The sequence below is a fragment of the Aythya marila genome, assembly GCF_965140915.1.
Source record: "Aythya marila genome assembly, chromosome: 1".
In the NCBI taxonomy this organism is placed as follows: domain Eukaryota; kingdom Metazoa; phylum Chordata; class Aves; order Anseriformes; family Anatidae; genus Aythya; species Aythya marila.
In genome coordinates, this window is record NC_139042.1 from 160,712,768 (window position 1) to 160,736,990 (window position 24,223).

General features: G+C 45.4%; 1 protein-coding gene across 1 annotated transcript in view; it reads left to right on the forward strand.

The window, feature by feature from the left end:
* ELK3 (ETS transcription factor ELK3) overlaps positions 1-22,170 on the forward strand; it is a 34,859-nt gene extending 12,689 nt beyond the window's left edge. The window contains exons 2-5 of the mRNA XM_082771191.1: positions 3,899-4,107; positions 13,563-14,357; positions 17,560-17,682; positions 20,545-22,170. Of these exons, the coding sequence (XP_082627317.1) occupies positions 3,901-4,107; positions 13,563-14,357; positions 17,560-17,682; positions 20,545-20,643 (1,224 nt within the window). The 5' untranslated portion in view covers positions 3,899-3,900 and the 3' untranslated portion in view covers positions 20,644-22,170. The remainder of the gene's footprint in view (positions 1-3,898; positions 4,108-13,562; positions 14,358-17,559; positions 17,683-20,544) is intronic.
* The last annotated feature ends 2,053 nt before the right edge of the window (positions 22,171-24,223 follow it).

A 24,223-nucleotide genomic window follows, 5' to 3' on the forward strand; every position in this document is an offset into this window, starting at 1 on the left:
CAAAAAATGGTAACCACATGTTCAAGTTGGAGCATGAAAAAATAAATTCTGATTCTTCCATCTATATGAATTCCGATTAGACTTTCCATAGCACAGAATATTTTTCTTCCACAGGTTGCTTGTCTCATTCTGTACCATAGATGAATGTCACTGTCTGAATAAGGGATTTTTTTAAACTATTTTTCCTTTAATCCCCGTAATTCGGTATGTGGTTACATGTGTTATTTGCTGCCCAGAATTCAAATCCTGTCCAGAGCACAGAAGTAACAGAAATATTTATTATTACAATTTAATATTAATAGATAGTTGAATGAAATGTGAAATATATTCCCAGTAGGAAGTGATCACATCCTAGCACCCATTTCTGTCAAATTAAGGAGAAACATTGGATTCCTTTTGAGTCAGTAAAAGTTCAAAAGAATTAGAAAATACATAAATGAAATACAGAGTATTCTGAAGATTTCAACTCCTCTCAGTCATAATTAAAAATTATTTTTTTAGTGTAGTAATGTATTTTGGTTAAATTACATGGCCTGGGATACATCTGTCGGGTGATTCTTTTGCTCCACCGGTCAAATCAGGTGCAAGTACAGTGTGGGGCCACGCTGTCCACCCAAGAGGATAGTTAATAATTTGTGGAATGCCAAAATGGTGTCCATAAACAAAGGCGGGTTAATACTTCAGTTGACCTGATTGGAAATAAAGTATTTTGGACCGTTTAAAAAACAATGCTATCACTGCAGGCTTGGATTTTTAGTATTCCCCTGCAAATCACATTTTAGAGAATGAAAATGAGGCACAAACATTAACACCAATTTACCAAATATATAATACTCCATTTGAAATGCCGGAAGCCTCCTTTTTTCATAATACTTAAAGAACTTACATTGCCATATATGCTCTGCAAAGGGTTTCCATTAAAGGTGCTTCCAGCTGTGAATATTCAGCGCTCAGCACATCAGACTCAGTGGCCTCACGTTGGGTGCTTGAGGAGACAAGGACAGGGAACATACAATTATTGATCAGCTGAAAATGGAGTTTGCTTGATCTGCCTTGTGTAGGAGCCACATGTGTACGGTTGCTCCAAGCTTGTATGGCTGTAAGTGGTGGCAATAACCTTTTGTAATGTAACCCGAGGGTAGCGCTGGGTGGGTGCCCACCCCTGTAGGGTGTTCTCCTCACACAGGCCTGTGCTGTTCCACAGCGTTATGCTACGGCCGGGCTGCTGTGAGGCCCACAGTTAGTAAAGGAAGTGGAATCCCAAACTGTTTACATTTGGTAAGATGATAACCATGGGAAAACAGGTTCATGATGGGAAGTGTAGTGCAGCGTTAGCCGTAGGTTAAGTGGGGAGTGTTCTTAGCCAGAGGTGGATGGGGATGGAGGAGCCTGCAACACAGTACCCTGTGCTGTGAGCTCAGTTCCACCTAAACTCTCTGAGGGGACGTGGTTGCTCATCATCTGAAGGAAGATGTAATTTAAGGTCTGGAAGGAGAGAATTGCATCTCTAAGGTATTACACTGTTTTGGGTAATGTCATAGGGGTAGAGTTTGTATTAGTGATTGGATAACTCTCTTCCATCTGTTAATTTCAGCTGTTAATTTCCTCAGCTGACATTACATAGACTGGTTTTGTATGCGTTTTTACAAAATTTTGAAGAAAGATATTTACAAGTTACTTCTAATTTTCCAGAGGGGGGAAGAAAAAAAAAAAAAAAGTTGTGTGCTTTCTTGTTCAAGAGAACTGTGTGATGTGAGCTGAAATTATGCAGGTACCTCTGTATAATACATAGTGTATAGAAACTGTGATTACTTCAGAGCAATATGGCTGCATATACCTACTATGTATAGTAGTGTAAGTTGCAAAACTTTAAATATTAATGAAAAGGTATGTATATGTGATGCCAATGAATAGGGATACTGTAATAGCAATGACATTGCAGATGATTAATCCACTAAGGATGTTAACACTTGCACTGATGGTGTAATTTAAAGGAATTTCTAAGACAGTAAAGCAAGTATATAGCATTCAGCTATTTTGAATTGTAGCTGTATATTTTTTTCTTGCTCTATGCTGGATATAGAGTGAAAAAAAATGCAGTGGAGCAAATGCAAGACCTTTGAAAGTGCCAAAGCATCCCTATAGGCAGTTCTGTTTCAATGCATTCTGGTCCTGTGAGGATTTGCCATCTCTTGAAGGTGTTGCGTAGTTGTGTTACACAGCTGGGTGTCAAGGGTGTAGGTTTCTGTCCTCAGTTAACCGATTCTCAGTTAATTAGAGAAGCAAAGCTTTTGCAGGGATAGTAAAACCATAGTTAATTCTGCAAAACCTTGTTTGGCGTGTGTGCTTGGAAATTATGTTGACTAAAGCAATGCTCCAAACTCTGTATTTTTGTGTAAAACTACAATATTCTCTTGTATCTTTACCTGGCTTTTACATCAGTGAATCTTACGCAATTTTTCTTCTTCAACTACTGTGTGGTGAAGGCAAGCACAGAGCAGCATCTGGTGAATTAGTGAGACAAGTGATTTCTGCTCTCTGGGGACGTACTGAAGAGGCAAAGAGTACCTCGGCCTCCTGCTGTACTGCTGCCTACAGGGCATAGTTAGAAGTCGTCTGCCCTCTGGTGGTCAACACACCAAAGGAAAGGTGAAGCAGGAAGCCTGACGTGTAAGAGTATATTAGGAAACAAAATGAGCAGGGAAGTTAAAAATGAAGAGTTTGTGTAAATAAAGACAAAAACATACATTGTTACATATTCAAAGGTAAGTCAAGTAATAATTAACCTCATTCACGCCACAGTGAATTAACCCAGTAGTGCTGGCATCTTTAAATCTGCATTTGTTAGATATAACATGAAATCTCAGAGTGGTTTGGGTTGGAAAGGACCTTAAAGACCACCCAGTTCCAACCCCAGGGACACCTCCCACCAGCCCAGTCTGCCCAAGGCCCCATCCAGCCTTGAGCACCTCCAGGGATGGGGCATCCACAGCTTCTCTGGGCAGCCTGTGCCAGGGCCTCACCACCCTCACAGTGAAGAATTTCTTCCTTATATCTAATCTAAACCTACCCTCTTTTAGTTTGAAGCCTTGTCCTATCACAACACTACCTGACACCTCCCCAGCTCTCCTGCAGGCCCCCTGTAGGCACTGGCAGGCCTCTGTCAGGTCTCCCCGGAGCCTTCTCAACAACCCCAACTCCCTCAGCCTGTCCCCACAGGAGAGGTGCTCCAGCCCTCTGATCAGCCTCGTGGCCCTCCTCTGGACTCGCTCTAAGAGCTCCATGTCCTTGTGCTGGGGGCCCAGAGCTGAATGCAGGGCTCCAGGTGGGGTCTCACGAGAGTAGAGTTAGAGGGGGAGAACCCCCTCCCTTGCTATGCCAGAATAAAATATCAAAAGAGGCCAAGAAAAAAATATCTGATACAATGCTAACATGCTAAGGCCGGCAGTGTTGTTGAAAGTGTGTGTGTGAGGGAGTATCATTTTGTAGTTCTGTGGTTCAAAAGGCCAATTATAGCTCTATCTTTATTACAATAATAAATTGTCTTCAGTGGTAGCACTCTCAAGTTAAGTTATGTACATGCCTGTGCTGAGCTAGAATATAGCCATTCTTACGTTTATTCTTCTGTTGCACCATGTGAACTAAGTGGGCAGTGCTTTCCTAAATACTTGCTGTATTTTATGTGTTGCATCAGAAAATAGCAGTGGAAAAAAACCTACTGAAACGGGAGTGCAGGACTTGCAGGTCTCATGGATGGGCACGGTTGTGAATGATGTGGTTTTGTTTGCCAAGCTATGTAGGATGACTCTGACACAGAGCTTATTACTGAAATGAGTGTTGTTCCCACTCCCACCTCCCAGATGTTTTTCACACCATTGCTCTCCTTTGTCCCTTGTAGGTATGGAGAGTGCAATCACGCTGTGGCAGTTCCTTTTGCAGTTGCTGCTAGACCAGAAACATGAGCACCTGATTTGCTGGACGTCTAATGATGGCGAATTCAAGCTACTCAAGGCAGAAGAAGTGGCTAAGCTGTGGGGACTCAGAAAAAACAAAACTAATATGAATTATGACAAGCTGAGCCGAGCGCTCAGATACTATTATGACAAGGTAAATTTTGTTATTCTCATGCAGACTAAAAAAATAGAAACACTACCATTTAATATTTCACCTCTAAGTGGACACTTTTAAAAGTTCCCCTAAGTAGTTTTTACAACAGACAATACTGCTGAAGGAAATCACGGTGGAGGTAAGAGGGCAGCCGAACGATGCACAGGAAAACACTGCACATCCATTTCCTGGGGTGGGGGGAAGGTTTTCACCTAGGTTGACACTTACTGACGCTTTCATGTGTTTCTGTGTTTGGCTACCCAACATTTTCTGTAGCTTTTGACAACAATAAAATAACTGTTAATAACGGAGAACTGTTTGATTATTACAGCCTGCACAGGATCTTCAGGAATGCAGGGAGGTGGCAGAAAGCAGTAATGCTGTGGCAGAAATGCAGGGAGGTGGCAGAAAGCAGGCAGTGGCAGCTTTAGCATGGGGTACCACCTATGTTAGAGCAGAGAGAGGACACAAACAACCCAGCAGTATAGAGGGTGGGATGAGTTTTCAAAGTTTTCATGGGACACATCTTTTGGAACATAGATCCTGTTGCCCCATGTTTTAGGTAATCTTTCCTGAGCTTTCCAGTAGACCTTTTTTACAGTTGTACTGGATCTTAATATTTTTTAGCTGGAAATACAACATTGAAACACTTCTAGAATTATTCCGACAGTGCAGCATTACCTCACAAGAATCTCACTGTAACTCTTCATTTGTTATGCTCAGTGTTTCTAGGGTTGGGAAGTTTTCCACCGTATCATTTTAGGACAAAACATGTGTTAGCTTCAACAGTAGCCTAGTTTATATGCTGCTATCACTTAATTAGCAGCAGCATATGTGAGTGAGCACTGATCTGACGTTTAACTGGACGAAAGAGCAGAATAAGAGTAGCAAGCAGAAAGACAAGCAACTGGTCAGACGATGGGGGTCAGCAGGGTATTTTTGGGTGTATTTGTCAAGGTAGCAGTTTCATGCTGAGCTCACTTTGGGTGAAGATTATATTTGCAGTAGAATGTTAAATTTACTCCCACTTGTGAATTTATCTTCAGGATATCTCAAGACAAAATAATGGAGTGTGTGCTTTAGGCTGGGTTTCTTTGTCTGATTTATCTCCCCTTGCAAAACCTATTGAATTTTGCCCCTCCTTCATGTTGACAAAAGTGGCCATGGATACATCTGTTGAGGTTTGATAGAAGTAATTTGACCCAAGGAGCAAGCACAATTTAGGCAGCAACCTTGTAACTGGCGAGCTGTGGTCATTTTCTCCTCTCAGAAGTTGGTTACAGATAGGTAGCACAGGCATACACTTAGCGCAGTGTTGCCTGTTAGAGCTCTGTTTTCAACCTCTTTTTAAAGCCGAAATCTGAAATATCTTGAACATAATAATCTGAAAGTATTTAGATCAATCAGTTTGCTTCAGATTTCCAGAGAACATGCCCATGCCCATAATCTAGGAGGAGTCAGTAGGGGGTACTGGTGGCTGGCACCTCTGAAAATCAAATTTATGGAGTACTGTGGGAGTTCACAGGATCACTCTCATGAAACCATCTTTCACTTTGACGTTTAGTCTAGCATGAACTAAAGTGGCAACAGTATAATAAAGAATACAAATATGAGAGTAGGAAGTAAGCAGAATTTACGTTAGATTGCAACAACAGAAAGATGATTGAAGGAAATCTCTCAGAGATGACAAGAAACTAGAAGGAAAAAATTGCAGAACACAACTTCTGAGCTGCTAAAATATCTGCATATTCACCTTTTTCAGTTTCAGGCTCAGAACTGAGCTCAAAGTATTGTTGTCATGTATTATTTTAGTGCACTAATTCTCAAAGTGTGCAGTGGGACTAAGTGCTGTGCAGTAAGTCCAATACAGCAACCAAAAACCATGTCGATTGCAAATTAACTTTGCACAATTTTCTGAGCAACATTTTTGTTCCTTGCAGTGAAATTTGGAAAAACACTGTATGAAACTGTTAAGAATTTGCATTGCAGATTTAGAGCTCTTAAGTTTTGCAATAAAATGTTTTTAGTATTTTGTCTGCTGTAAGTCAGCTTTTTTCACTTAACATCTTTCAAAGGTGGCCTAACTGAGAAGGCACAAAGGTATTCAGAGAGGACACTGCAGTGGCTGTTCCAGGCAGTTGGGATGATGAATTCCTCTTCACAAAGTGCTAAAAAGCTTCTGCTCAGCATGGGGAAATCCACTTCTTTATATGACTCCAACCCCTCTGATTATAAACTTGATTGGGATCAGTGGGGACAGAGAGCCTGCTGGTGAATGAACAGCACACCCAGACAAAGCCCAAATACACAGTTAGTGACTGATCAGACATTGCTTGAAAATAAGGGACAATAGAGTGTAGCGCTTGTCCTCTGAGCTCTCTCTGATCTCTTCAAATCAAAGGAATGTGATGGCTCTTTACTTGAGCCTTGCTTTCTTCTTTTGTCCCTAACCTTTTTTTTTTTTTTTTAGCTTTGTACTGATTTCAGCTGCTTGCCCACCACCACCTGCATCACAGACACACACCTTTGTCACCTCCTTTGTCTCCACGCGTGCAGCACCTGCCGGAGGAGTGGCTGTACAGTCTCTTCACCTGGGTGTGGTGACTGCTCACTGTTCTTACATCTGTGCTCTCCTCCATCTGCTGATTTTACCTAGGTGTGGCACAAGGATTTTGGCCATTTTTCCAGGAGTTCTGCAGCCCAATGGATGCCAGGGCTCCTGGGTGGAAAGGAGGAGAAGCTCTTCCTTTCCCATGTATTGTGGTCTGGGCTTGAACCCCAACCCAAAAATGTGCCTGGTGCTATTTAAGAGGAAGGAGCAACTCCTCTTTCTGCATGGGTTTGGCATGTTGTGTCCCACTGGTTCACAGGCAGTGCGGAAAGGTGGATTATTACGAGGGTACAGAAGGACAGGGAGCCTGCTGCAGGTTTCAAAGTGTGAGAGATAGTGGCATAAACCAGCAAGTTATGAATCCTGTTAGGCTGTCAGGGAGTGCTCAGCAGTGGATTCAGTCTTGTTGAATCAAATCCTCTGCATTTGATTCAGTTTATGCTGCAGAGCACAGAAGGGGAGGAAGTTGAGGAGGGGAAGAAAGCCTCTGTCATTTTCCTTTCCTTTCTGCAAAACAAAAGGGGAAGGGATGGTGAAGTGAAAGAGCCTGTCTTGGACTTCTGCACTCCTCTCCGCTGGGCTGTTCACTGATCTGCGGGACAGCCCACGAGCAGTCTGGACTCTGAGGTAGCCTTAAGGAGCCTTCTGAGATCCTTGTCACCTCCCACGCTGCTGGCAGTGATGGATGTGTTGGCAGCCCGATGTGCTGGGGCAAATGGGATGAGCATTGCGCTGCAGTCAGGAGCGGCTGCAGGAAAGGAAAGTGGCAGAACTGTTGGACAGCACCACGTTTGGGTTGTGGCCTTGTATCTACCAAGACTTCCCTACCTATAACCCAGATGATCTGGCAGCACGTGAGTTTGAGGGAAAAACAGTGATCTTTTAGTGGTGATGGTGGCCCACGGGATGGGCCTGTCTTTCTTGGGCTGCCCTCTGCTGCTGCATGCAGCTGACACTGAGCTCCATGGTTTTTCTTTGAAATCACTGTGGAGAAATAAAAACTGATCAGTGGATAAATGGAGGTTTATAAGCACTGCCATTTTGCTCGGGGGGAACGCTGCCTTGTTAAAATTCATCATCTGATTCATCTTGAGTTAAAAGCAAATTAATTCCAGTGCTGGAGAAAAATAACACAATTAGGACAAGTTCCTCAGCTTGGCTTTGAAAGCAAGCATGATGTGCCGTTGAGGCTGATGGCTGGTTTTATGTTAAATTCACACACAAAGCACTCCAGGAAAGGAGCTTTGTGGCATGTCTCACTTGTAATTTGCTGCTGCGTTTTTGGTCACTTTAGGTATCCGTTTCCCTCTTCATTTGTTACCCAAGTTCCCCTCCCCCCTTTTTATTTAATGTATTTCCTTGGTTGCCTTAACAAAGCGATGGCACAGATGGCAAATAACACTAAGGAAAGGAAGGCTTCCTGCACCATCTCTACCTACAGCTTGAGCAGCATGTCCGTCATAACACACACTGGGGACAGGCAGAATCCTCTTGTAATGCTTCCAGGCAAGGAAACCCTTCACATATATGCTCGTGCAGAGCTCTTTTTCTTGGTGTGCAAAACCAAAATAGCTTTTTAAGTCGTATTAGTGCCTTTCTTATGGGTAAAGTTGCCCAGGTACTCTGTTATTTTGATAACCAAATGATAGATACCTTTTGAAGTCTCTGGAGGTTTCAGGACAGGTAAAGGTCCCCATGAATATTACAAGATAACATTACAAGAGAGAAGCAAATGAGTTTTCCCCACAAGGTGTGTGGTTTTTGTTTTTTGTTCCTTTTTTTTTTTTTTTTTTTTTTTTTTTTAGGGAAGAGGGACAAATGCAGGGAATTGCCTGCAGATAGCCCCATTAGTAGGATGTTACAGTTGTGGAAGTCAAGTCTTCAAAAATTAGGAAAGTTAAGAAATACCAAAGTCATAGTTCTCTGCGTAACTTCAATGTTTGCATGAGTTATGCTGCATCTTTAATTACACAGTCATATATCGCTGTGACAAGCACAACAATTCAATATTTTTGCATCCTCTCTGAACAGGCTGTGGCCCTAGGCTTTATTCAATGACTGCTATTCAATCTGTCTTCTAAAGACAGAATAAATCATTTTAACTTCGGTTAATGGCTACCCTCTTATTTAGATGGGCTGGCAGCATGATATATAGTACATAAATAATAGGGCTTCTTGTTTATGCTCAGTGCAGCAGAAGGCACAGAGCTTCTCAGGTGCTCAGGCTTCTGAGGTGCCCGTGGCCTTCCCCTCCCTCCCTGTCACAACAGGTCAGAGCCCATAGCCGGGTCACTAACTCCAATTATTAATGCCCAAGTGTGGGTGGCAGCATGAAAGAATTGTCTCAGGAAGAGGGTCTCTTGCTTGGTCTGCTTGCAAAACTTCAGGATATAAAGAGGTAGCAGAAATTATTATTTTACTTTTGCGAAGGACTTCCCTTGAGTTAGCTCAGGGAAAAACAGAAGGTTGCAGTGATGCAAGCAGTATGACGGCGCTAGCGTGCCAGCTATGCGTTTTGCAGTGGTACAGGTAAGAGGTATTCTGAGGAAATACTTGAAGGATCTTTAGAAAATAGCTTTATGGAGAACTGAAAAGAGCTTCTTTTGAGAGCAATAGGTGGAAGTCAAAAAAGTGCTTGTGTAAAGTGACATAAAAGTGGTTCATGGGTGCTGTCCTCAGGGAAAGAAGGGAGTAAGGAGTTTGATATGGAGTAGGAGGTGATGGGTAGAGGAGGAAACCAAAGAAACCCCCAGAAGGAATGACAACTAGTTCTTGTTTGCTGTGAGAGGAAAGGGAAGCCTAGTGAACTGCGGAGAGAGCAGAGAGCCTGCCCAAAGCTGCGAGGCAGGAGCGTGCTCTTTGCCTTCCAGGTGGGGTGAGGACAGACTGACACCCAGCTTGTGAGAGCCGTGCACTCGCGAAGGTCAGTGCAGGTGCGCGGTCAGCTTTCACCTGTGCCTCCATCAAAAATCACAAAAAAGCATCTGGCTTATGCACACACAGTATAATAAGTGTAAGGGCATGAAGTATGATAAGAGCCTGCCTGCCTGCACACGCTGACGTGGACATGTGCCCCATTTTTTGGAGTGTTGCAGCCACAGCTACCTCCTGCCAGCTTACGTACTTCAGGCATGGGAGTGTGAATATTTCCTAGCTTCCTGCCTTGTTTTTGTGCTGTTCATGGTAATTTTGCCATTCAGAAAGAGGAGGCAATTATTCCACCCACAAGTTCTGGTAGAATCTTAATCATATGGAAGACAGAGGGAAGACTTCATAGCCTAAATATCCCCACGATGTTGCATCCCTGCAACTCTCAGAGCCAGGGAACTTGTGACACATCCAAATGTGAGTTAGGTGCAGCAGCTCTGGCCCTTCTTTCCCAAGCAGAGTCCTTTTAGCACCTAGGGACAAGTTCATCCCGTTCTGACACAGATTTTGAGATCTCAGGCACCCTGACTCAGTTCCTGGGAGGAGGAGAAAGTGCCCCAATCTGTCTTCCTGCCCTGGGACCCCTTGTCAGTCTGAAGTTCAACTGGGAACTGAGTCCCAGTTACAGCTCATGCTCCTAGAAATTCCTGCAGCCAGCAAACTTGTGGGCTAACAGGTTTGAGTGAAGCCACTAAAATCCGTGCATTGCACTGGTAGCATAGTTATGCTTTAACTCTAAGTGACTTGAACAGGGAGTCGGAGAGCTGATGAAAATAAAAACACAATAATATGATAGAGGAACTGGAGCCCGGATTGCACTGATACACAGAAAAATGGGGAAAAAGAAAAACAAAAAAAGGAAATCCAGAGGTCATGCTCTGTTGAGATGGACAAACAGTTCACGTGTATATTGGCAAAAAGTGTATTCCAAAAGTAGTGCATGCACAGTCATCACAACCCCCCCCCTTGGCCACACCATAGCCTGGGCCCCAGCCCCCTGGCATGCTGGTGGGCTGGAGCCAGGCAGCGACGTGCCCAGCCGGCAGTGGCAGCCTTCAGAGCGCAGCACGATGGAGGACGGCCACCTTTGCTGTGGTCACCATTTCACAGGCTGGGACAGAGGAGGGGAAGCGTAAAGGGAGCAAGGGATTAAACCCGTCAAGATGCACACAGGAGAGGGGAATTCCCAGCCCCTGCCCTCTTCCAGAGTCAGAGGGTGATCTTAAGAAGTTTTTAAGCCACCAGTTCTCCTCCCCAGCAGCTGCACTGGCCTGGCAGTCGCCGTCCCCAGCAGCAGTCCTGGAGTATCCCACAGCCCTGGCCAGCAGCCCCGGCACTCACTGCCAGCCTGCTCATGGGTGATGTCCTTAGAAAATCCAGACAACAGCAAAAAAGGGCTAAAGAAGCACATACGCCTATTGTCCTGCTACGAAGTGGTCTAGTCTCCCTGCAAAAGCAGTCCTTAATGTAAGGAAACCTTCATTGCCTTTTTAACCCAAAGGTGGAAAAATCCCATTTGTCATGATGCCCATCACTGTCCTCCCTGGTGTGAACCATCTTCTGCAGCTCAGAGTGTTTCTGACAGATCACGGAGGTGATGGTAAAAATAAGCTGCTTTTTACCTTCACTTCAATTATTTGTCAAAAAAATTTCAAAATGACAGCAGCATTTCAGAGGCAGTTAATTAATTTGCATCTTTATTTTCTCTTACATGTTGGAGATTTCCTCGGGCTCCACATTTAAGAGAAACCTGCAAAATGCTCGAGGGGTTTGCACTTGAATCCTTTTCATCTGCAGCCACCATTAAGTGGGCTCGCCGCAGGTGTATGGAGACAGAGGAGCCGCACCAAGAGACCTTCTGAAAATATAACTATATTTAATAACAACAGAGGAAGTATAAACTCACCAGCCCATTCCATTGCTTTTTATAGCAATGCGCCCCTGTTTGAAGCCTGCACCAGTTGCACCCTTCGATATATTTAATCCTGTCCTTTTAGGAGCCAGCATTTTCCAAGTAGAATCTCAGTTGCCTGTGCTTGATGGAACAATGACTCCAAGGGATGGGATTATTTTAAGTTAAAGTGTATATATTAAAAGAAAAAAAAAAATCCAGCTAGGATGTTTCTTCTCATATGTGAATGATTTGAAGGTTTTGTGTTTATAGAGAAAAATATAAAATTGAGTTCGTAAATGAAACCACACAGAAAATGTGTGTCCATCTAATGTTTCACCTAATTAGCACCCCCCAAAAAAATCTAGGTCAAGGCCAAAGCTATGGGAATTAAAGCTCATGCAAAATTAGATTCTGTGGGCTAAATATGTGTCCTGAAATGTTGGAGTGCATGGCAGGATCACCTGGGTGGGCAGATGTGAGTACAGCTCAGCTTGGAAGAGGGCAGTTTTGTGCCTTTACCCTGAGCTCACCAAGTTCACTTCTCCCTGCTGCAGATTCCACTTGTAAGCTTGGGCAGCAGCTTTCGCTATGCTGCAGCTCCTGGCCTAGGGAGAAAAGCTACATCCCAGGGCTCGCTGTGGGATTCATTTTGTATTCAGGAAGGTGTCTGAATGAAGTGCCAGCATGCTTAGACAGAACAATTATGGGGTGGAGTAGTTCAGTTGAAAGACAGAAGACAATCTGATACAGAACTGCAGATTCTTCCTCGTAATCAGCCTTCATTTTGTGACAAAAAAAAAAAAAAAAAAAAAAAAAGATGTACCTCAGGCACTGTGAACACCCAGAACTAGAACTTGTCCATATATAAATAGGTAGGATGTATTCCTTCCTTCCCCTTCCCCTTCCCCTTCCCCCTCCCCTTCCCCCTCCCCCTCCCCCTCCCCTTCCCCTTCCCCTTCCCCTTCCCCTTCCCCTTCCCCTTCCCCTTCCCCTTCCCCTTCCCCTTCCCCTTCCCCTTCCCCTTCCCCTTCCCCTTCCCCTTCCCCTTCCCCTTCCCCTTCCCCTTCCCCTTCCCCTTCCCCTTCCCCTTCTCCTTCTCCCTTCCCCTTCCCCTTCCCCTTCCATTTTCTCTTTTTTCTTTTTCAATCAATACATACTTTCTCTACTGGTCTCAGAATCTCTCGCTGAATGTAAAAAAATAGATTGTTAGGAATTATGTAAATATTTACATGCCCTAACGTACGGGACAGCACGTGTCTGTTTGCAGAGTACTATGGGGAGGTACAGCAGGTGTGTGCCCCACAAGGGGGTCAAGTCTTGGAATGGGTTTTTAAGAGGACGCTCCCGGAGAAGCTCTGCAGCAGGGGCTTCAAGAAGAGAGAATCACAGTCGCTCCTGAAACCTCAGGAAATAGCGCTCCTTGTTTTTCTGCAGTATCAGTAGCCAGTCTAGACTGATGGAGGCCTGGAGCTAGCAGAGGGGATACGTCAGGACACAAGCGATTGCATTTGTCATGGATGTATCTCAGGACTGCTGAAAGAAATGCAGTCACCGTCGGTGCACGTCAGTCCTGCACGTGGGCAGGAAGGGAGGGCTATGGACCAGAGCAGGCAGGCTGTGCTTGCTTTGTCCTTTGCAGATGTTTCAGGAGAGGGTTTCATACTCCCGAGCAATGGGTCTGGGTTTTGGGAAGCACAAATGAAGGCGTTTGCCTCTGTGGTGAAATCAAATGGCTGTGGCTTGAGCCTGCAAGGTGGCAAAACTGTTTGTACTGTATAGAAATCGTTCCCAGGGTGCCCCAGATGAAGCGGGAGGAAGCCAGGCCCCAGCAGCTCTTTGTCACCTGATGGTGGGGCCTTGTCTGGAGGAAATGGCCTCCGTAGCTGAGCAGGAGCATGGGGATGGGTCGAGGGGCCCTGCTCAGCCTGAGGCGGTCACAGTGCTCCCCTGCCCTTGTGAGACCCTTCGTGTTTGCTGACCCCAAGATACTGATCTTCCTAGCGTCTGCTTTTGTACTTGCAGAACATCATCAAGAAGGTGATCGGACAAAAGTTCGTGTACAAGTTTGTCTCGTTCCCTGAGATTTTAAAGATGGATCCACATGCCGTGGAAATCAGCAGGGAGAGCCTTTTGCTGCAGGACAGCGACTGTAAGATGGCCGCCGAGGGCAGGGAGGCGCACAAGCACAGCTTGTCGGCACTGAAGAGCACAAGCCGCAACGAGTACATCCACTCTGGCCTCTACTCCTCGTTCACCATCAACTCTCTGCAGAACCAGCCAGACACTTACAAGCCAATCAAAACAGAAAAACTGGAGGAGAAGTCAGAAGGGAACACACCGGTCGAAGAAGTGCGGACTGTCATAAGATTTGTGACAAACAAAACAGACAAACAAGTTATGAGGCCCATGGTGTCATTGCCTTCCACCTCTGAAACAGCAGCTGCCTCTGCTTTTCTCAACTCGCCTGTATCAGCCAAAATCTCTTCCTTAATGCTACCAAACAGTGCCAGCATTTCATCTCCATCGTCATCTTCCTCCAGGTCGCCGTCCCTGTCTCCCACCTCGCCCCTCCCTGCGGAGCACAGGAGCCTCTTCCTTGAGTCCAGTTGCCACGACTCAGATTCCCTTGAGCCGCTGAACCTCTCCTCAGGCTCCAAGGCAAAATCGCCATCTCTTCCCCCAAAGGCTAAGAAACCCAAAGGCTTGGAAATCTCAGCCCCACCTATGGTCCTATCCAGCACCGATATCGGTTCCATTGCCCTCAACAGCCCCGCGCTTCCTTCGGGATCCCTGACTCCAGCTTTCTTTACTGCACAGGTAAGCCCTGCCAGCCTCGGGTGCTCTTGCCTTAGCCAGCTCTCCCTCAGTTTGGCCAAGGCCAGTAGTGCTAGGAGCTTGTTGTCATCTGGCAGCACGTGGGGTAGAGGAAGACACAGCCCAGGTCTGAGTGGTGCGTGGAGAACGGGTTCCTCACAGCACCGCGCTCCCGGGGTGAGCATGAGCATGGAGAGCAGCACCACAGGGTGCCTGGGGGATGCCGAGATGGGCAGCCGCTAACACGAGCAAATCTCTTATAAAGGGAAATCAGCCTCCAGGTCTGCAAAACAAGCAGAAAAAAAAGCCAGGAAGAAAAACACAACATAGGGGTTTTGTAGCTCAGAAACTGAGCGTGCGTGCTGTGGGGTGCCTGGTTAGATTTCTCTGTTGGCTGTTGTATCCATTCAAAAAGTGTGGCATTTTCATTAGGTTTCAAATAGGGAACAAATTAATTGGTTTCTAAGACAGGCTCTTAAGCCAGTTTTGATTTCCAAAGTTTTACAGGTCCACAGAATACTTGCCAGAGCTGCCGTTCAGTACAGACCTACTGAATACCTGGTAGGTTATCCTGTTCTTATAAAATAGCTGTCCATTAATCATTTATTTGTGGTAATGTCAATGAGTTCTCATTTGCAAGCAAGCCTGTGGAAGAAATCTAGTAATTTAGAGGGCAAGAGGAAAATCACATAACAGAGAGTGAGTGATCTGGTGTGTTCACCTCTTCGCTATTCTGAGTGGTGTCGTGTGGCCTCATGGCTGTGTCCTGGGGCACCCAGTGCACCCGCACAGCGTGATGCCCTCCCCGCAGGAGGCAGAGCAGCGACCAGCACGCTCGGCCAGCACAGCTTCTCCAGCCCGAGCTGGTTGTGGGGCAGTTCACACACCTGCAGGCCACCAAGATACAGGGCTGTGCCACGAAGGAAGAGGGATCTGTGGGCTGCTGCCTGCCATTTGTGTGCACCGCCAAACCTCCCAGTGCTACTGTGCACAGCAGGAAGAACAGGAGTGTGGCAAACCAAAACAGAGGTGCATTGACAGGCTTGTATGGCCTCGATCTGTGGCGTAACCACAGTAAGTAGTTTGCTTGCGGGGAGCAAATTTCACAAATCCTATCAGATGCCAACTAGACACAATGACAGCGTGTTATTACAAGCTTGCTTTAATTTGTTGCTACCCCAGAACTCAGTACGATGAGTGATTTCTGTCCTCATTTTGTGATTGTTCCTTTGAACACTTCGTTTTCTCATTCATCTCTAAACCAGAGTACTTACTACTCCTCAGAGTCACAGAAGGGAATTATGCTGCTGTTGCCCTCCTTCAGAGGGCTTCAGAGAGCTTCTCATTTATCTCATTTTGCTGGTCAGGAGCAAAGCCCTCAGGTGGAGGTAGCCCCATGGAAGAGCACCTGATTTGCACAACCAATTCAGAATAGAGAAGTGAGATCTCAGGACACTCTGCACAATGCTTGAGTGAGAAATGTCAGCTTTTCTTTTGGTTAGCTTTCGACGAGAGCTGTTTAGATTTTGTTCCATACTCGCTCCACCACTAAACCATGCTACTAAGTTCTACATCTACACCCTTCTTGAAGACCTCCAGGGGTGGTGACTCAACCACTTCCCTGGGCAGCCTGTTCCAACGCCACACAACCCTTTCAGTCAAGAAATTTCTGCTATATTTCTAATTTCAACTAATTTCTCCTAGTTGTCTTTATCTGGCAGCTGGGAGCGACAAGGAGGGCTGTGCTCACATGCAGGCTTTTGCAGAGATGTCTGGAGCTGGGAGCATCGCTGCTGAGCTTGGAAGCTAGTTTATAAAGAGGGTTTAAGCAGGCACTTCCTGCTGGTTTTCACATCCAGCGCCAGAGGTATAGCTACATGAGGGCAGAAAAGGAGGGATACACCAATTTCCACATGTAACTCGAGGCCAGCCGGTGCTGTGGTGTGGTTTACACTTGTTTCCTCAGGTGGTTTTGATGCTTGACTGATGGTGACACTGAGAACACCCCCGGAAGGCACTGTGCTCTTTTCACATGAAATACTAACAGATTCGGAGGCTCGCTTTGGCTGGCTCTTGGCTCTGGCACAACTTGCAGATACAAGTGCTCTGACAATCAGAAGTTTCCCAGGACAAGCAGACTTTTCCTTTCCCTGCAGTACCACGTTTTTGTTGCTGTGGACACAGCTGTGGTTTCTGCCGCGTGGTGCTGTATTCACGCTCCACCTGCTTCAGCACGAGGGAGATGGCAGCGCCCTTCCCCTTCGCATCTCTCCCTCTGCTTTTTTCGAGATGCCTCAGAGAAATCAGCCACTTAGAGAGCAGCCAGGCTCCCAGATACCTCGGGACAGAAGCACTGGGAGGCCCTCGAGGCTTGCTTCTCCTCTTCTCTCCCTTTCTTCTCCCCTGGCGCTGTTACCCTAATTGTCTGACCCTGCTCTGAACTCGGCTGCGAGCACGTCAGAGCAGGACCGTGTATTGCGGGGCCTCTGCACAGGGCCTCGAGCAGCACAGCGGATCCCTGGGGTGCTGCTTTGCAAGTAAAACACCCGTCGTGGTCTGGAGCAGAGGTAACCTGTGCTACCTGCCGCTCTGCTGCTGCTCTTCACAGTGACCCAGCAACAGCAGCTGGTGGGCTGGGTGGTGAAGCGAGACCCCAGCTGCATTGGCCACGTGTGGGAGGCAGAGCTGGCATTTCTGGCCGGGCAGGTGGCTGGCAGACACCAGAGTGCACGACCTGCTGGCCACTCCTTGTCTGCTGTCTTCTCTCTACCTATTTTAAAGGCTGCCCCAGCACACGCACCTGCTTGCTAAGTGTGTGCCCGAATTCCATTAAACGTCTTGCTGAATGGGACCGAGCTTGGTAATTGGCATCGAGATTACTGTGGAGATTAATTCATTATGCCAAATACTTTGTTCAGAACTGTCACATCACTTTCATGTTCTTCTTTGTGAAGATAAAAGTTACTCTGGGTACGGAATAATTTATGTGACTTTGAACAGGGATTTGCATGTCCTTTAACTCCACCAATTGTGCTCTGGAAGTGCTGAGAGTATCCGCAGCTCTCGGTGTGCACCGTGACATTGGAAGGCACCATCCCAGAGTTGGAAAAACCCTTGGGTTCGTAGTTTTTGGGTTCTTAGTTGTCGTCAGCTGTTGTGAATGCTGCAGGGATGCATCATGAGGTGTTTTTTTTTTGTCTTGCAGACCCCAAATGGATTATTGCTGACCCCAAGCCCGCTGCTGTCTAGCATTCATTTCTGGAGCAGCCTCAGTCCCGTTGCTCCTCTGAGTCCTGCCAGGCTGCAGGGACCAAACACTCTGTTCCAGGTAGGTCTTCCTAATGCAGGGGGTTCGTGTGTGAAAATGCATGTGGAAGAGACGTCAGGGGAACATCTCACATCTCACATTGGTCTGGAGCTTTTCAAATGGTTTGAGAAAATGCAGGAGTTGGTGGGCATATTTAAGAGAGGCCTGTTTGCTTACACCCCCTTGGCAGCACAGCCAGACCCTCCTGGGCAGTGTTGGTAGTGCAGCAGGAACGTACTTTTTGGATGAAGGAAACAGAAATAAATGCAGGACCTTAGGATGAGTGTGTAACTGAGCCCCCAGGGCTTTGGGGAGAGAGCACCGTTCAGGCAGGGACTGGCCAGGAGAGCAGTGGAGCGAGGACTCTGGAAAAACCAAGATCAGTTTGGGCCTCTTACAGCAGGTGGGCATAGGTTCAGCCTTCTGTAATAATGAGATAGTTCTCTCCCAGGAAGACAGGACATGGTTGTATTTAAAGGAAGGGCACTCTGAACCTGAAGGCTCCGTTTCCAGTTCTCCGGTATCCAGGTGTCCACAGACTGGTTACTTCAGCTCTCTGAGCACTACCTTTCCATGTGTAACAGGAGAAAAGCAGCGTTGTCCTCTCTCGTGGATACTGGGAGCAAAAACAAATAATCTCAGTTTTCTAGCAATGCAATAAATTGGAAAGGTATTAAATAAACAGTGATGGCTGCAGAGCTCAGGGGCAGCATTTGTTCGAGGCTGAGGAAGGGGATCATGGGGATGGTGCTAGCAGCTCCAGCTGCCACGAAACAGCTGATTCATTCGCTCACAGAAGTTACGCTGATCAGCTAATTGGCAGGAAGCACAAGAAGCTGGTGGCAGGCCATGTGGCTGCAGAAGGCAAGGAAACCCTTGGAGCAAAATCCCCAAATGCTGTGACTGACCAGCACCAACACAGGAGGGGGCTGCTGCGGAGCCGAGACCTGCTTTTAGTCTCTGAACCTTGCCGGAGCCTCTGGGGCTGGGCTTCAGCTCAAGAGCTCTGCTCAGGTGGGGTGAAACAGCCTTCTGCCTCCAGCGGGAGCCCTGCAGCTGCTTTTGTTTTCACCTGAGCTGAAAGAGCATTTGCTTGGCATTAGAGGAGCCAAAATCCTGCGAGCAGCTGGAGGCCGGTGCAGCGCTGCAGCTGGGCCTGCTGACTGACACGGGGGTGAGAGCAGGCCCCGGTATGTCATCTTCTTCCAGTTGCCTGCTGCTTTTTGTGACAGTGCCGTGCCTGGCACTGGCTGCAGCTCTTCAGCGTTGGTATTTTTGTAGTCTGAGGACCAGGATGGGATCCATCCGCGTCCACAGTCTGGCTATGACCACACCTATGGGAGTGTGGTCCCTGCCTTAACGGGCCAGGAAGAGTTGTTGTGGCACTGCTGGGCACAGCTACATGGATGCTCCCTCACCGAGCCCATGGATGCTTATTAACTGCTAAAAATCCTCCTTCAGTGCTTATGAGGTGAAAGCAACCCCCAAACACCACCGCCCGTGCCCCCTTCCAGCGTCCCTGAACACTGCAGCCTCCTTCACACAACTCACCTTGGAGCCCTGACCTGCCTGGAAAGCCTCCCCTTTGAAGCCACAGTGTTGTGTAATGAAACTTAATTGGATGTTTCATCATGAGCTGGAAATTACCACATAACTGGAACAGCGAGAGACCTGCGCGGAGTTGATTAATTCAAGAAAATGTGGCTGAACTTTAGCAAGTTAGCCCGAATTAAGCACTGCCACAAGAAGCTGTTTTATTTGTTTCTACCGTAGTGAGGGGTCAGCCACGTCCCAGGCCCCAGGGGCCACGGAAGCAGCAGAAAGAAGATGAGGGCAGCTGCGTTGGGGTGGAGAGCAGGGGAAGGGTGCGACTGAAACATCACCGTGGCCGGCATCTCAGCGGTGCCAGCCAGCCCCTGGCCTCGACAGACACCTGAGATCACACAGCCCTCTTTTTGATAGCTTTATGAGGCTCCACTGGCTGCTGCCCAGCACTGGGCCATGGCTGTCCCTGAAGTCAGGAGCGCTGCTCCTCGGCCCTTCTGCTCTCAGGGCTGTAGTGACCAGGAGCGAGGCCTCATGGAGTTGGCCCCGAGGCAGACGAGCGCCTACGGATGGCACAATCCCCGCCTGACGCTGCAGCAAGCCCGCTGCACCTCCCTGCCTGCTGCACCTTCCTGCCTGGCCCTTCCCCAGCCCAGATGCTGAGAGCTGTCAGCACATGCCAGGACTGCATGGGTTAGTTAGTGAGCAAATCCTCTCTGCAGAGCATGTCAGAAGTCAAGTGTTAGTACTAAAGTGCAGTATATTCTGCCTCATCTGGTCTGGCGTGGCTTGCGGACAGCCTCTTAGTGAATACAGACATGAACTGTAACTGCTTGAGAGAAATTCTCCTCATGGTTCGTGTTCACAATTGTGCTTCTTCTGTCCTAAAGCTACATCTTAACTTTCACTTTTGCAAAGAGCTTTTCTGCTTAACTTCTCTGAAGGGCAGATGAAAAACATGGATTTTAATTACTGTTCTGTAGACTAAGAAACATTTTTGGAAGCAGAATGGATGGCAAACATTTCTCTCTGTTATTAACTTTCCCATCGTGATTACAGCTGTATTGTTATGTCAACTTTGATATGAAATATAGCCAATAATAGGCTCATACATCCCTGCACACTGAGAAGTTATCCAGGTTCCATCCTCTGCTTCACATTCCTGATGGCTGATGCAGGCGTTTGGTATCCATCGTACTGTACAGAAATCACAGGCCTTGAAAACATCTGGAGTCAGTTGCTAATGCTAAATGCATGTGCTTTGGGGCTGAACGCTTTGAGATAAAGACTAATTTTATTATTTTTTTATTTTTTTTTTTACCTTTTGGCCTCTTACAGTTTCCAACTCTGCTAAATGGTCACATACCAGTGCCACTCCCCAGTCTGGACGGAGCCTCCTCTCCAGTACTGCTTTCTCCAAACGCTCAGAAATCCTGATGATGCCTCATCGCGTTAAGGACTTTTTGGTGGATTTAACACTTCATTCCTATGGGCTAGTTTTTCCTGTGTCATGAGAAGGACATTGTGAAACCCTCTATTACTTTGGTTTGCACTTTTCATTACATGGATAATCTACTTTTATTATGTTAGCATTTTTTAAACAGTGTTTATATATAAAAATATATATAAATCTGTTTTGCATTAAATGAATTATAATTTTTTTTATATCATAGCTCTCAAGTGTTGAACACTTCTGTTGTTGATGAAGTACTTTTTGTAATGGATTGCAACAATGTATCTAATAAGGATGTGAAGCTTCTTTTTAATACCTTTTTCTGCATATTATGCATTGTGCTTGTGTAAACTATAACCGGCTGTGCCTTCTTTTGCATAATGTCATGTAAATGATTTATATATTTTCTAGTATTAAGATAAAAAGTTGAAAGACAAAACTAGTATTGAACAGCCCTATGGTAGTATTTCAGTATTTTCTCCACGGATAGGCTGTATGATGCAGTGTATTCATGTAACTTTGTATTAAGTGCTTTCAAATTGTATAAAAATAGCCTTATAATTTTTCTTTGCTGAAGTGAAAAACGTAATAAATGTTACAGTCAGGAGATGTATTTAGGAGTAACAAAGCCACATTTACGCCCAAATTCTTCTGTGGAGTTGCAACAGGGAGGAACTGGGCTTTGTGTATTCACAAAACATTTCCAGCATTTGAAAACACTTCTGTAGAAAAGAAGAACGTTGCTTAGAATTTATTTGGCATATACTTCTTACGAACTGTCGACATTACAGCTGGAAAGACTGCAGGTGATCTCTGTCCTCCCAGGGAATGAGGATCGTTCCCGATAGAGAATTTCCAGGTGCTTTGTTCAGTCGTGCCAAGTGCCTTCTACCATTTCCCTGGAAAGATTCTTCTAGCTACTAAAGCTGAGAAGGTCACATTTCCCCTTCCCCAAAAGCTGGAAAAGTTACAGGACTGTAAATTAATGTCTGGTGCTTGTAAGGAGGCATACTGTACATGTGGGATGTTTATGTATAAACATCTGAATTCTGGATTAAAAAACAGCACTGTGTTACCATATACTTGCAACTTGAACCTACGAGGTATGTCCTCTACCTTGAGGTGATGCTTTAGTCATCTAAATGTCAGGTTAGGATGAGGCTAGACTCCCTGGCACCACAGATTCTAATCTTGGCAGGGCTGATGCAAATCGTCCGTTTTCTGAGGTGGCTAAATTGGATTGAACGCCGTTTTACCATGTAGGTCTTTCAGATGAGACCTTCAAAAACCAAACCAAAATCAGGATCCTGTTTGCTACAGGTCATTAGAGCCTCTACTTTGTTTTCTGGCCAAGCAGCTGGTCAAAAGTCCATTCGTTTTGAAACCTATGCAGTGAGTTGTCTGCTGATTTTCTGCTTGGATGCATTTCAGTGATGATGTGTGTAGTTAATTGTAAAGTGCTTTTGGATCCTTCTACCTGAAAGGTGCTAAATAAACATTTTATTACTGCAGTTCTGATGTTGAGAAGCCGTTTTTTGGGCAGAGGTAGTCTGACAAAAGGGAGCAGGAATTTTTCTCAGGCAGCTGGGTTGCACAACCAAAAATGACTCCTTGGTTTCACTCGGAGTAATTAACTGACTAAAAAACTGCCATATCTGCATGAAACACCAGCGCTGATAAACAGCACCAAGGTGCAGGACATGAGGAAAAAGAATGAAACAAATGGGAAGTCATTCACTTGATTCAGCATTTTAAGAGCTCCAAGAAGGACCATCCCATGGAGTCGAAACCAGAAGATGAGCTTATTGAAAATTTATGAGTGAAGGGATATTTTACACTAAGAAAAGTCAGAATAGGTTGGAAGAAAAGGCAGCACATAACTAATGAGATTGACTAGTCTGGTGGAGGTTAAATCACGAGGGCTTGCAGGTCAAACATTTCCCTTTCAACAGATGAATCCTCCCAGCTACGTGGAATATTTTTCAGTAACTAAGTTACACAGAAGCAATTATTCACACTCAAGAGCCAACAATCTTCTTGTTTTTTAAAAAGCATAAACGCCTACTCCAGTAGTCTCGCCTTGCATATAACCAGTACAGCTAATGGGAGAACAAGGCATAAAGATTAAGTGCTTCTCACTGTGAATTAAAAAGTAATGACAAATACTCATGAAAATTTAATCTTTGAATTAATAAAAGGTATTGGATACCGCACTGAAAAAAAAACACAACAAACCAACAAACAGATTAAGATGAGAGGAAGAAGTGCATAACAGAGAAGAGATTCTTAAAAGAAAAAAACACCCAGATTCTTGTAATTTTGTTTCTTCCAAGGTTTTATTGTTAGCAAGGCAGAATCTTTCTTTTTGGAAAGCTCAACACCCCTCTACTGCCCTCCCCCCCCCCCCCCACCTTCCAATATGCACACCCTTGAATGACTTTTAAAAATAAAGAAAATAACAATTTTGGGACAAAAATCTGTTTCAACAAATTACTGTAAAGGATCCAGAAGAATCCAATAAAAACTTAAGGGAAGGCAGTCAGAAACAAGAACGTTAGTGCTGTCTTCTCATCTTTGAGAGAATAAAAAATAGCAGTAGAACATGTTTTCTTCTGCTGGTTGACTTTTCAATTAAAAAAAAAAAAAAAAAAAAGGTTGTCAAAATGAAATCTGCCTTGCAAATTGGTCAATTATGTGGAACAAAAATTCTTCCTAGAGGGGACAAAATGAAATGATATTTAAACAAATAAAGTCCAGCCTCTCAAGTCTAACACTTACCTAAAACACTAGCTCATTATGCTTTATGCTTCAAAGAAAATATTCCATTAGTAATTTTCCATTGAATTTTCTTAATAAGTACCTTTAACTGTAGAGAAAAAGAATCAAATAAATGTTTGTAAAATAAACACTGTGAAAGTGTCAGTATTTCTGTGCCAGTGGAGAGCTCCAAGACAACAGTCTTGAACAACACTGGAGTTATTCTCTCTTGAATGTTCTTGGTGATCGCTGCAGTTTGATCATACTCGAAGGATTTTTTTGGATAGGTTCACACTTTATTCATACTTCAGCAATATGCAAAGTTAAGTTTTCAGTGGTTTATAGGCTGGGCCCATGATCAGGCTATTTTTGGCTTACCTTTATATTGCTTTTTTTTTTTTGGAGAAGCAAGTATCCACCAGCAGGGCTACAGCTACAGGGTGGTTTTGCCAAGAGATGACACACAGCTTCTGCCCTGACTCAGCCTGCACTTTGGTGGCACAGGTAGGTAGGTGCCTTCTGCTCTAAAGAACACTTCCAAGGCAGGGAAAACAGTGATGGGTGATAACAAACTACAGAAAAAGAAAGATTTGAAATTTGTCCATTACGTCAACACAGAACAACTTGTTTTGTCTGAATAAAACCAGTCTCATCAGACAGATACGTGCCAATCTGGAAATAATGAACTGTCAACAAGACGAGTGATTAAAGGGGAGACACTCCTTTAAAACAGACTATGGGATTTAACAGAACGAGTTTCTACATTAAGAGGCTGTGTCATCGTGTGCCTATAGGAAGCATCTTTAG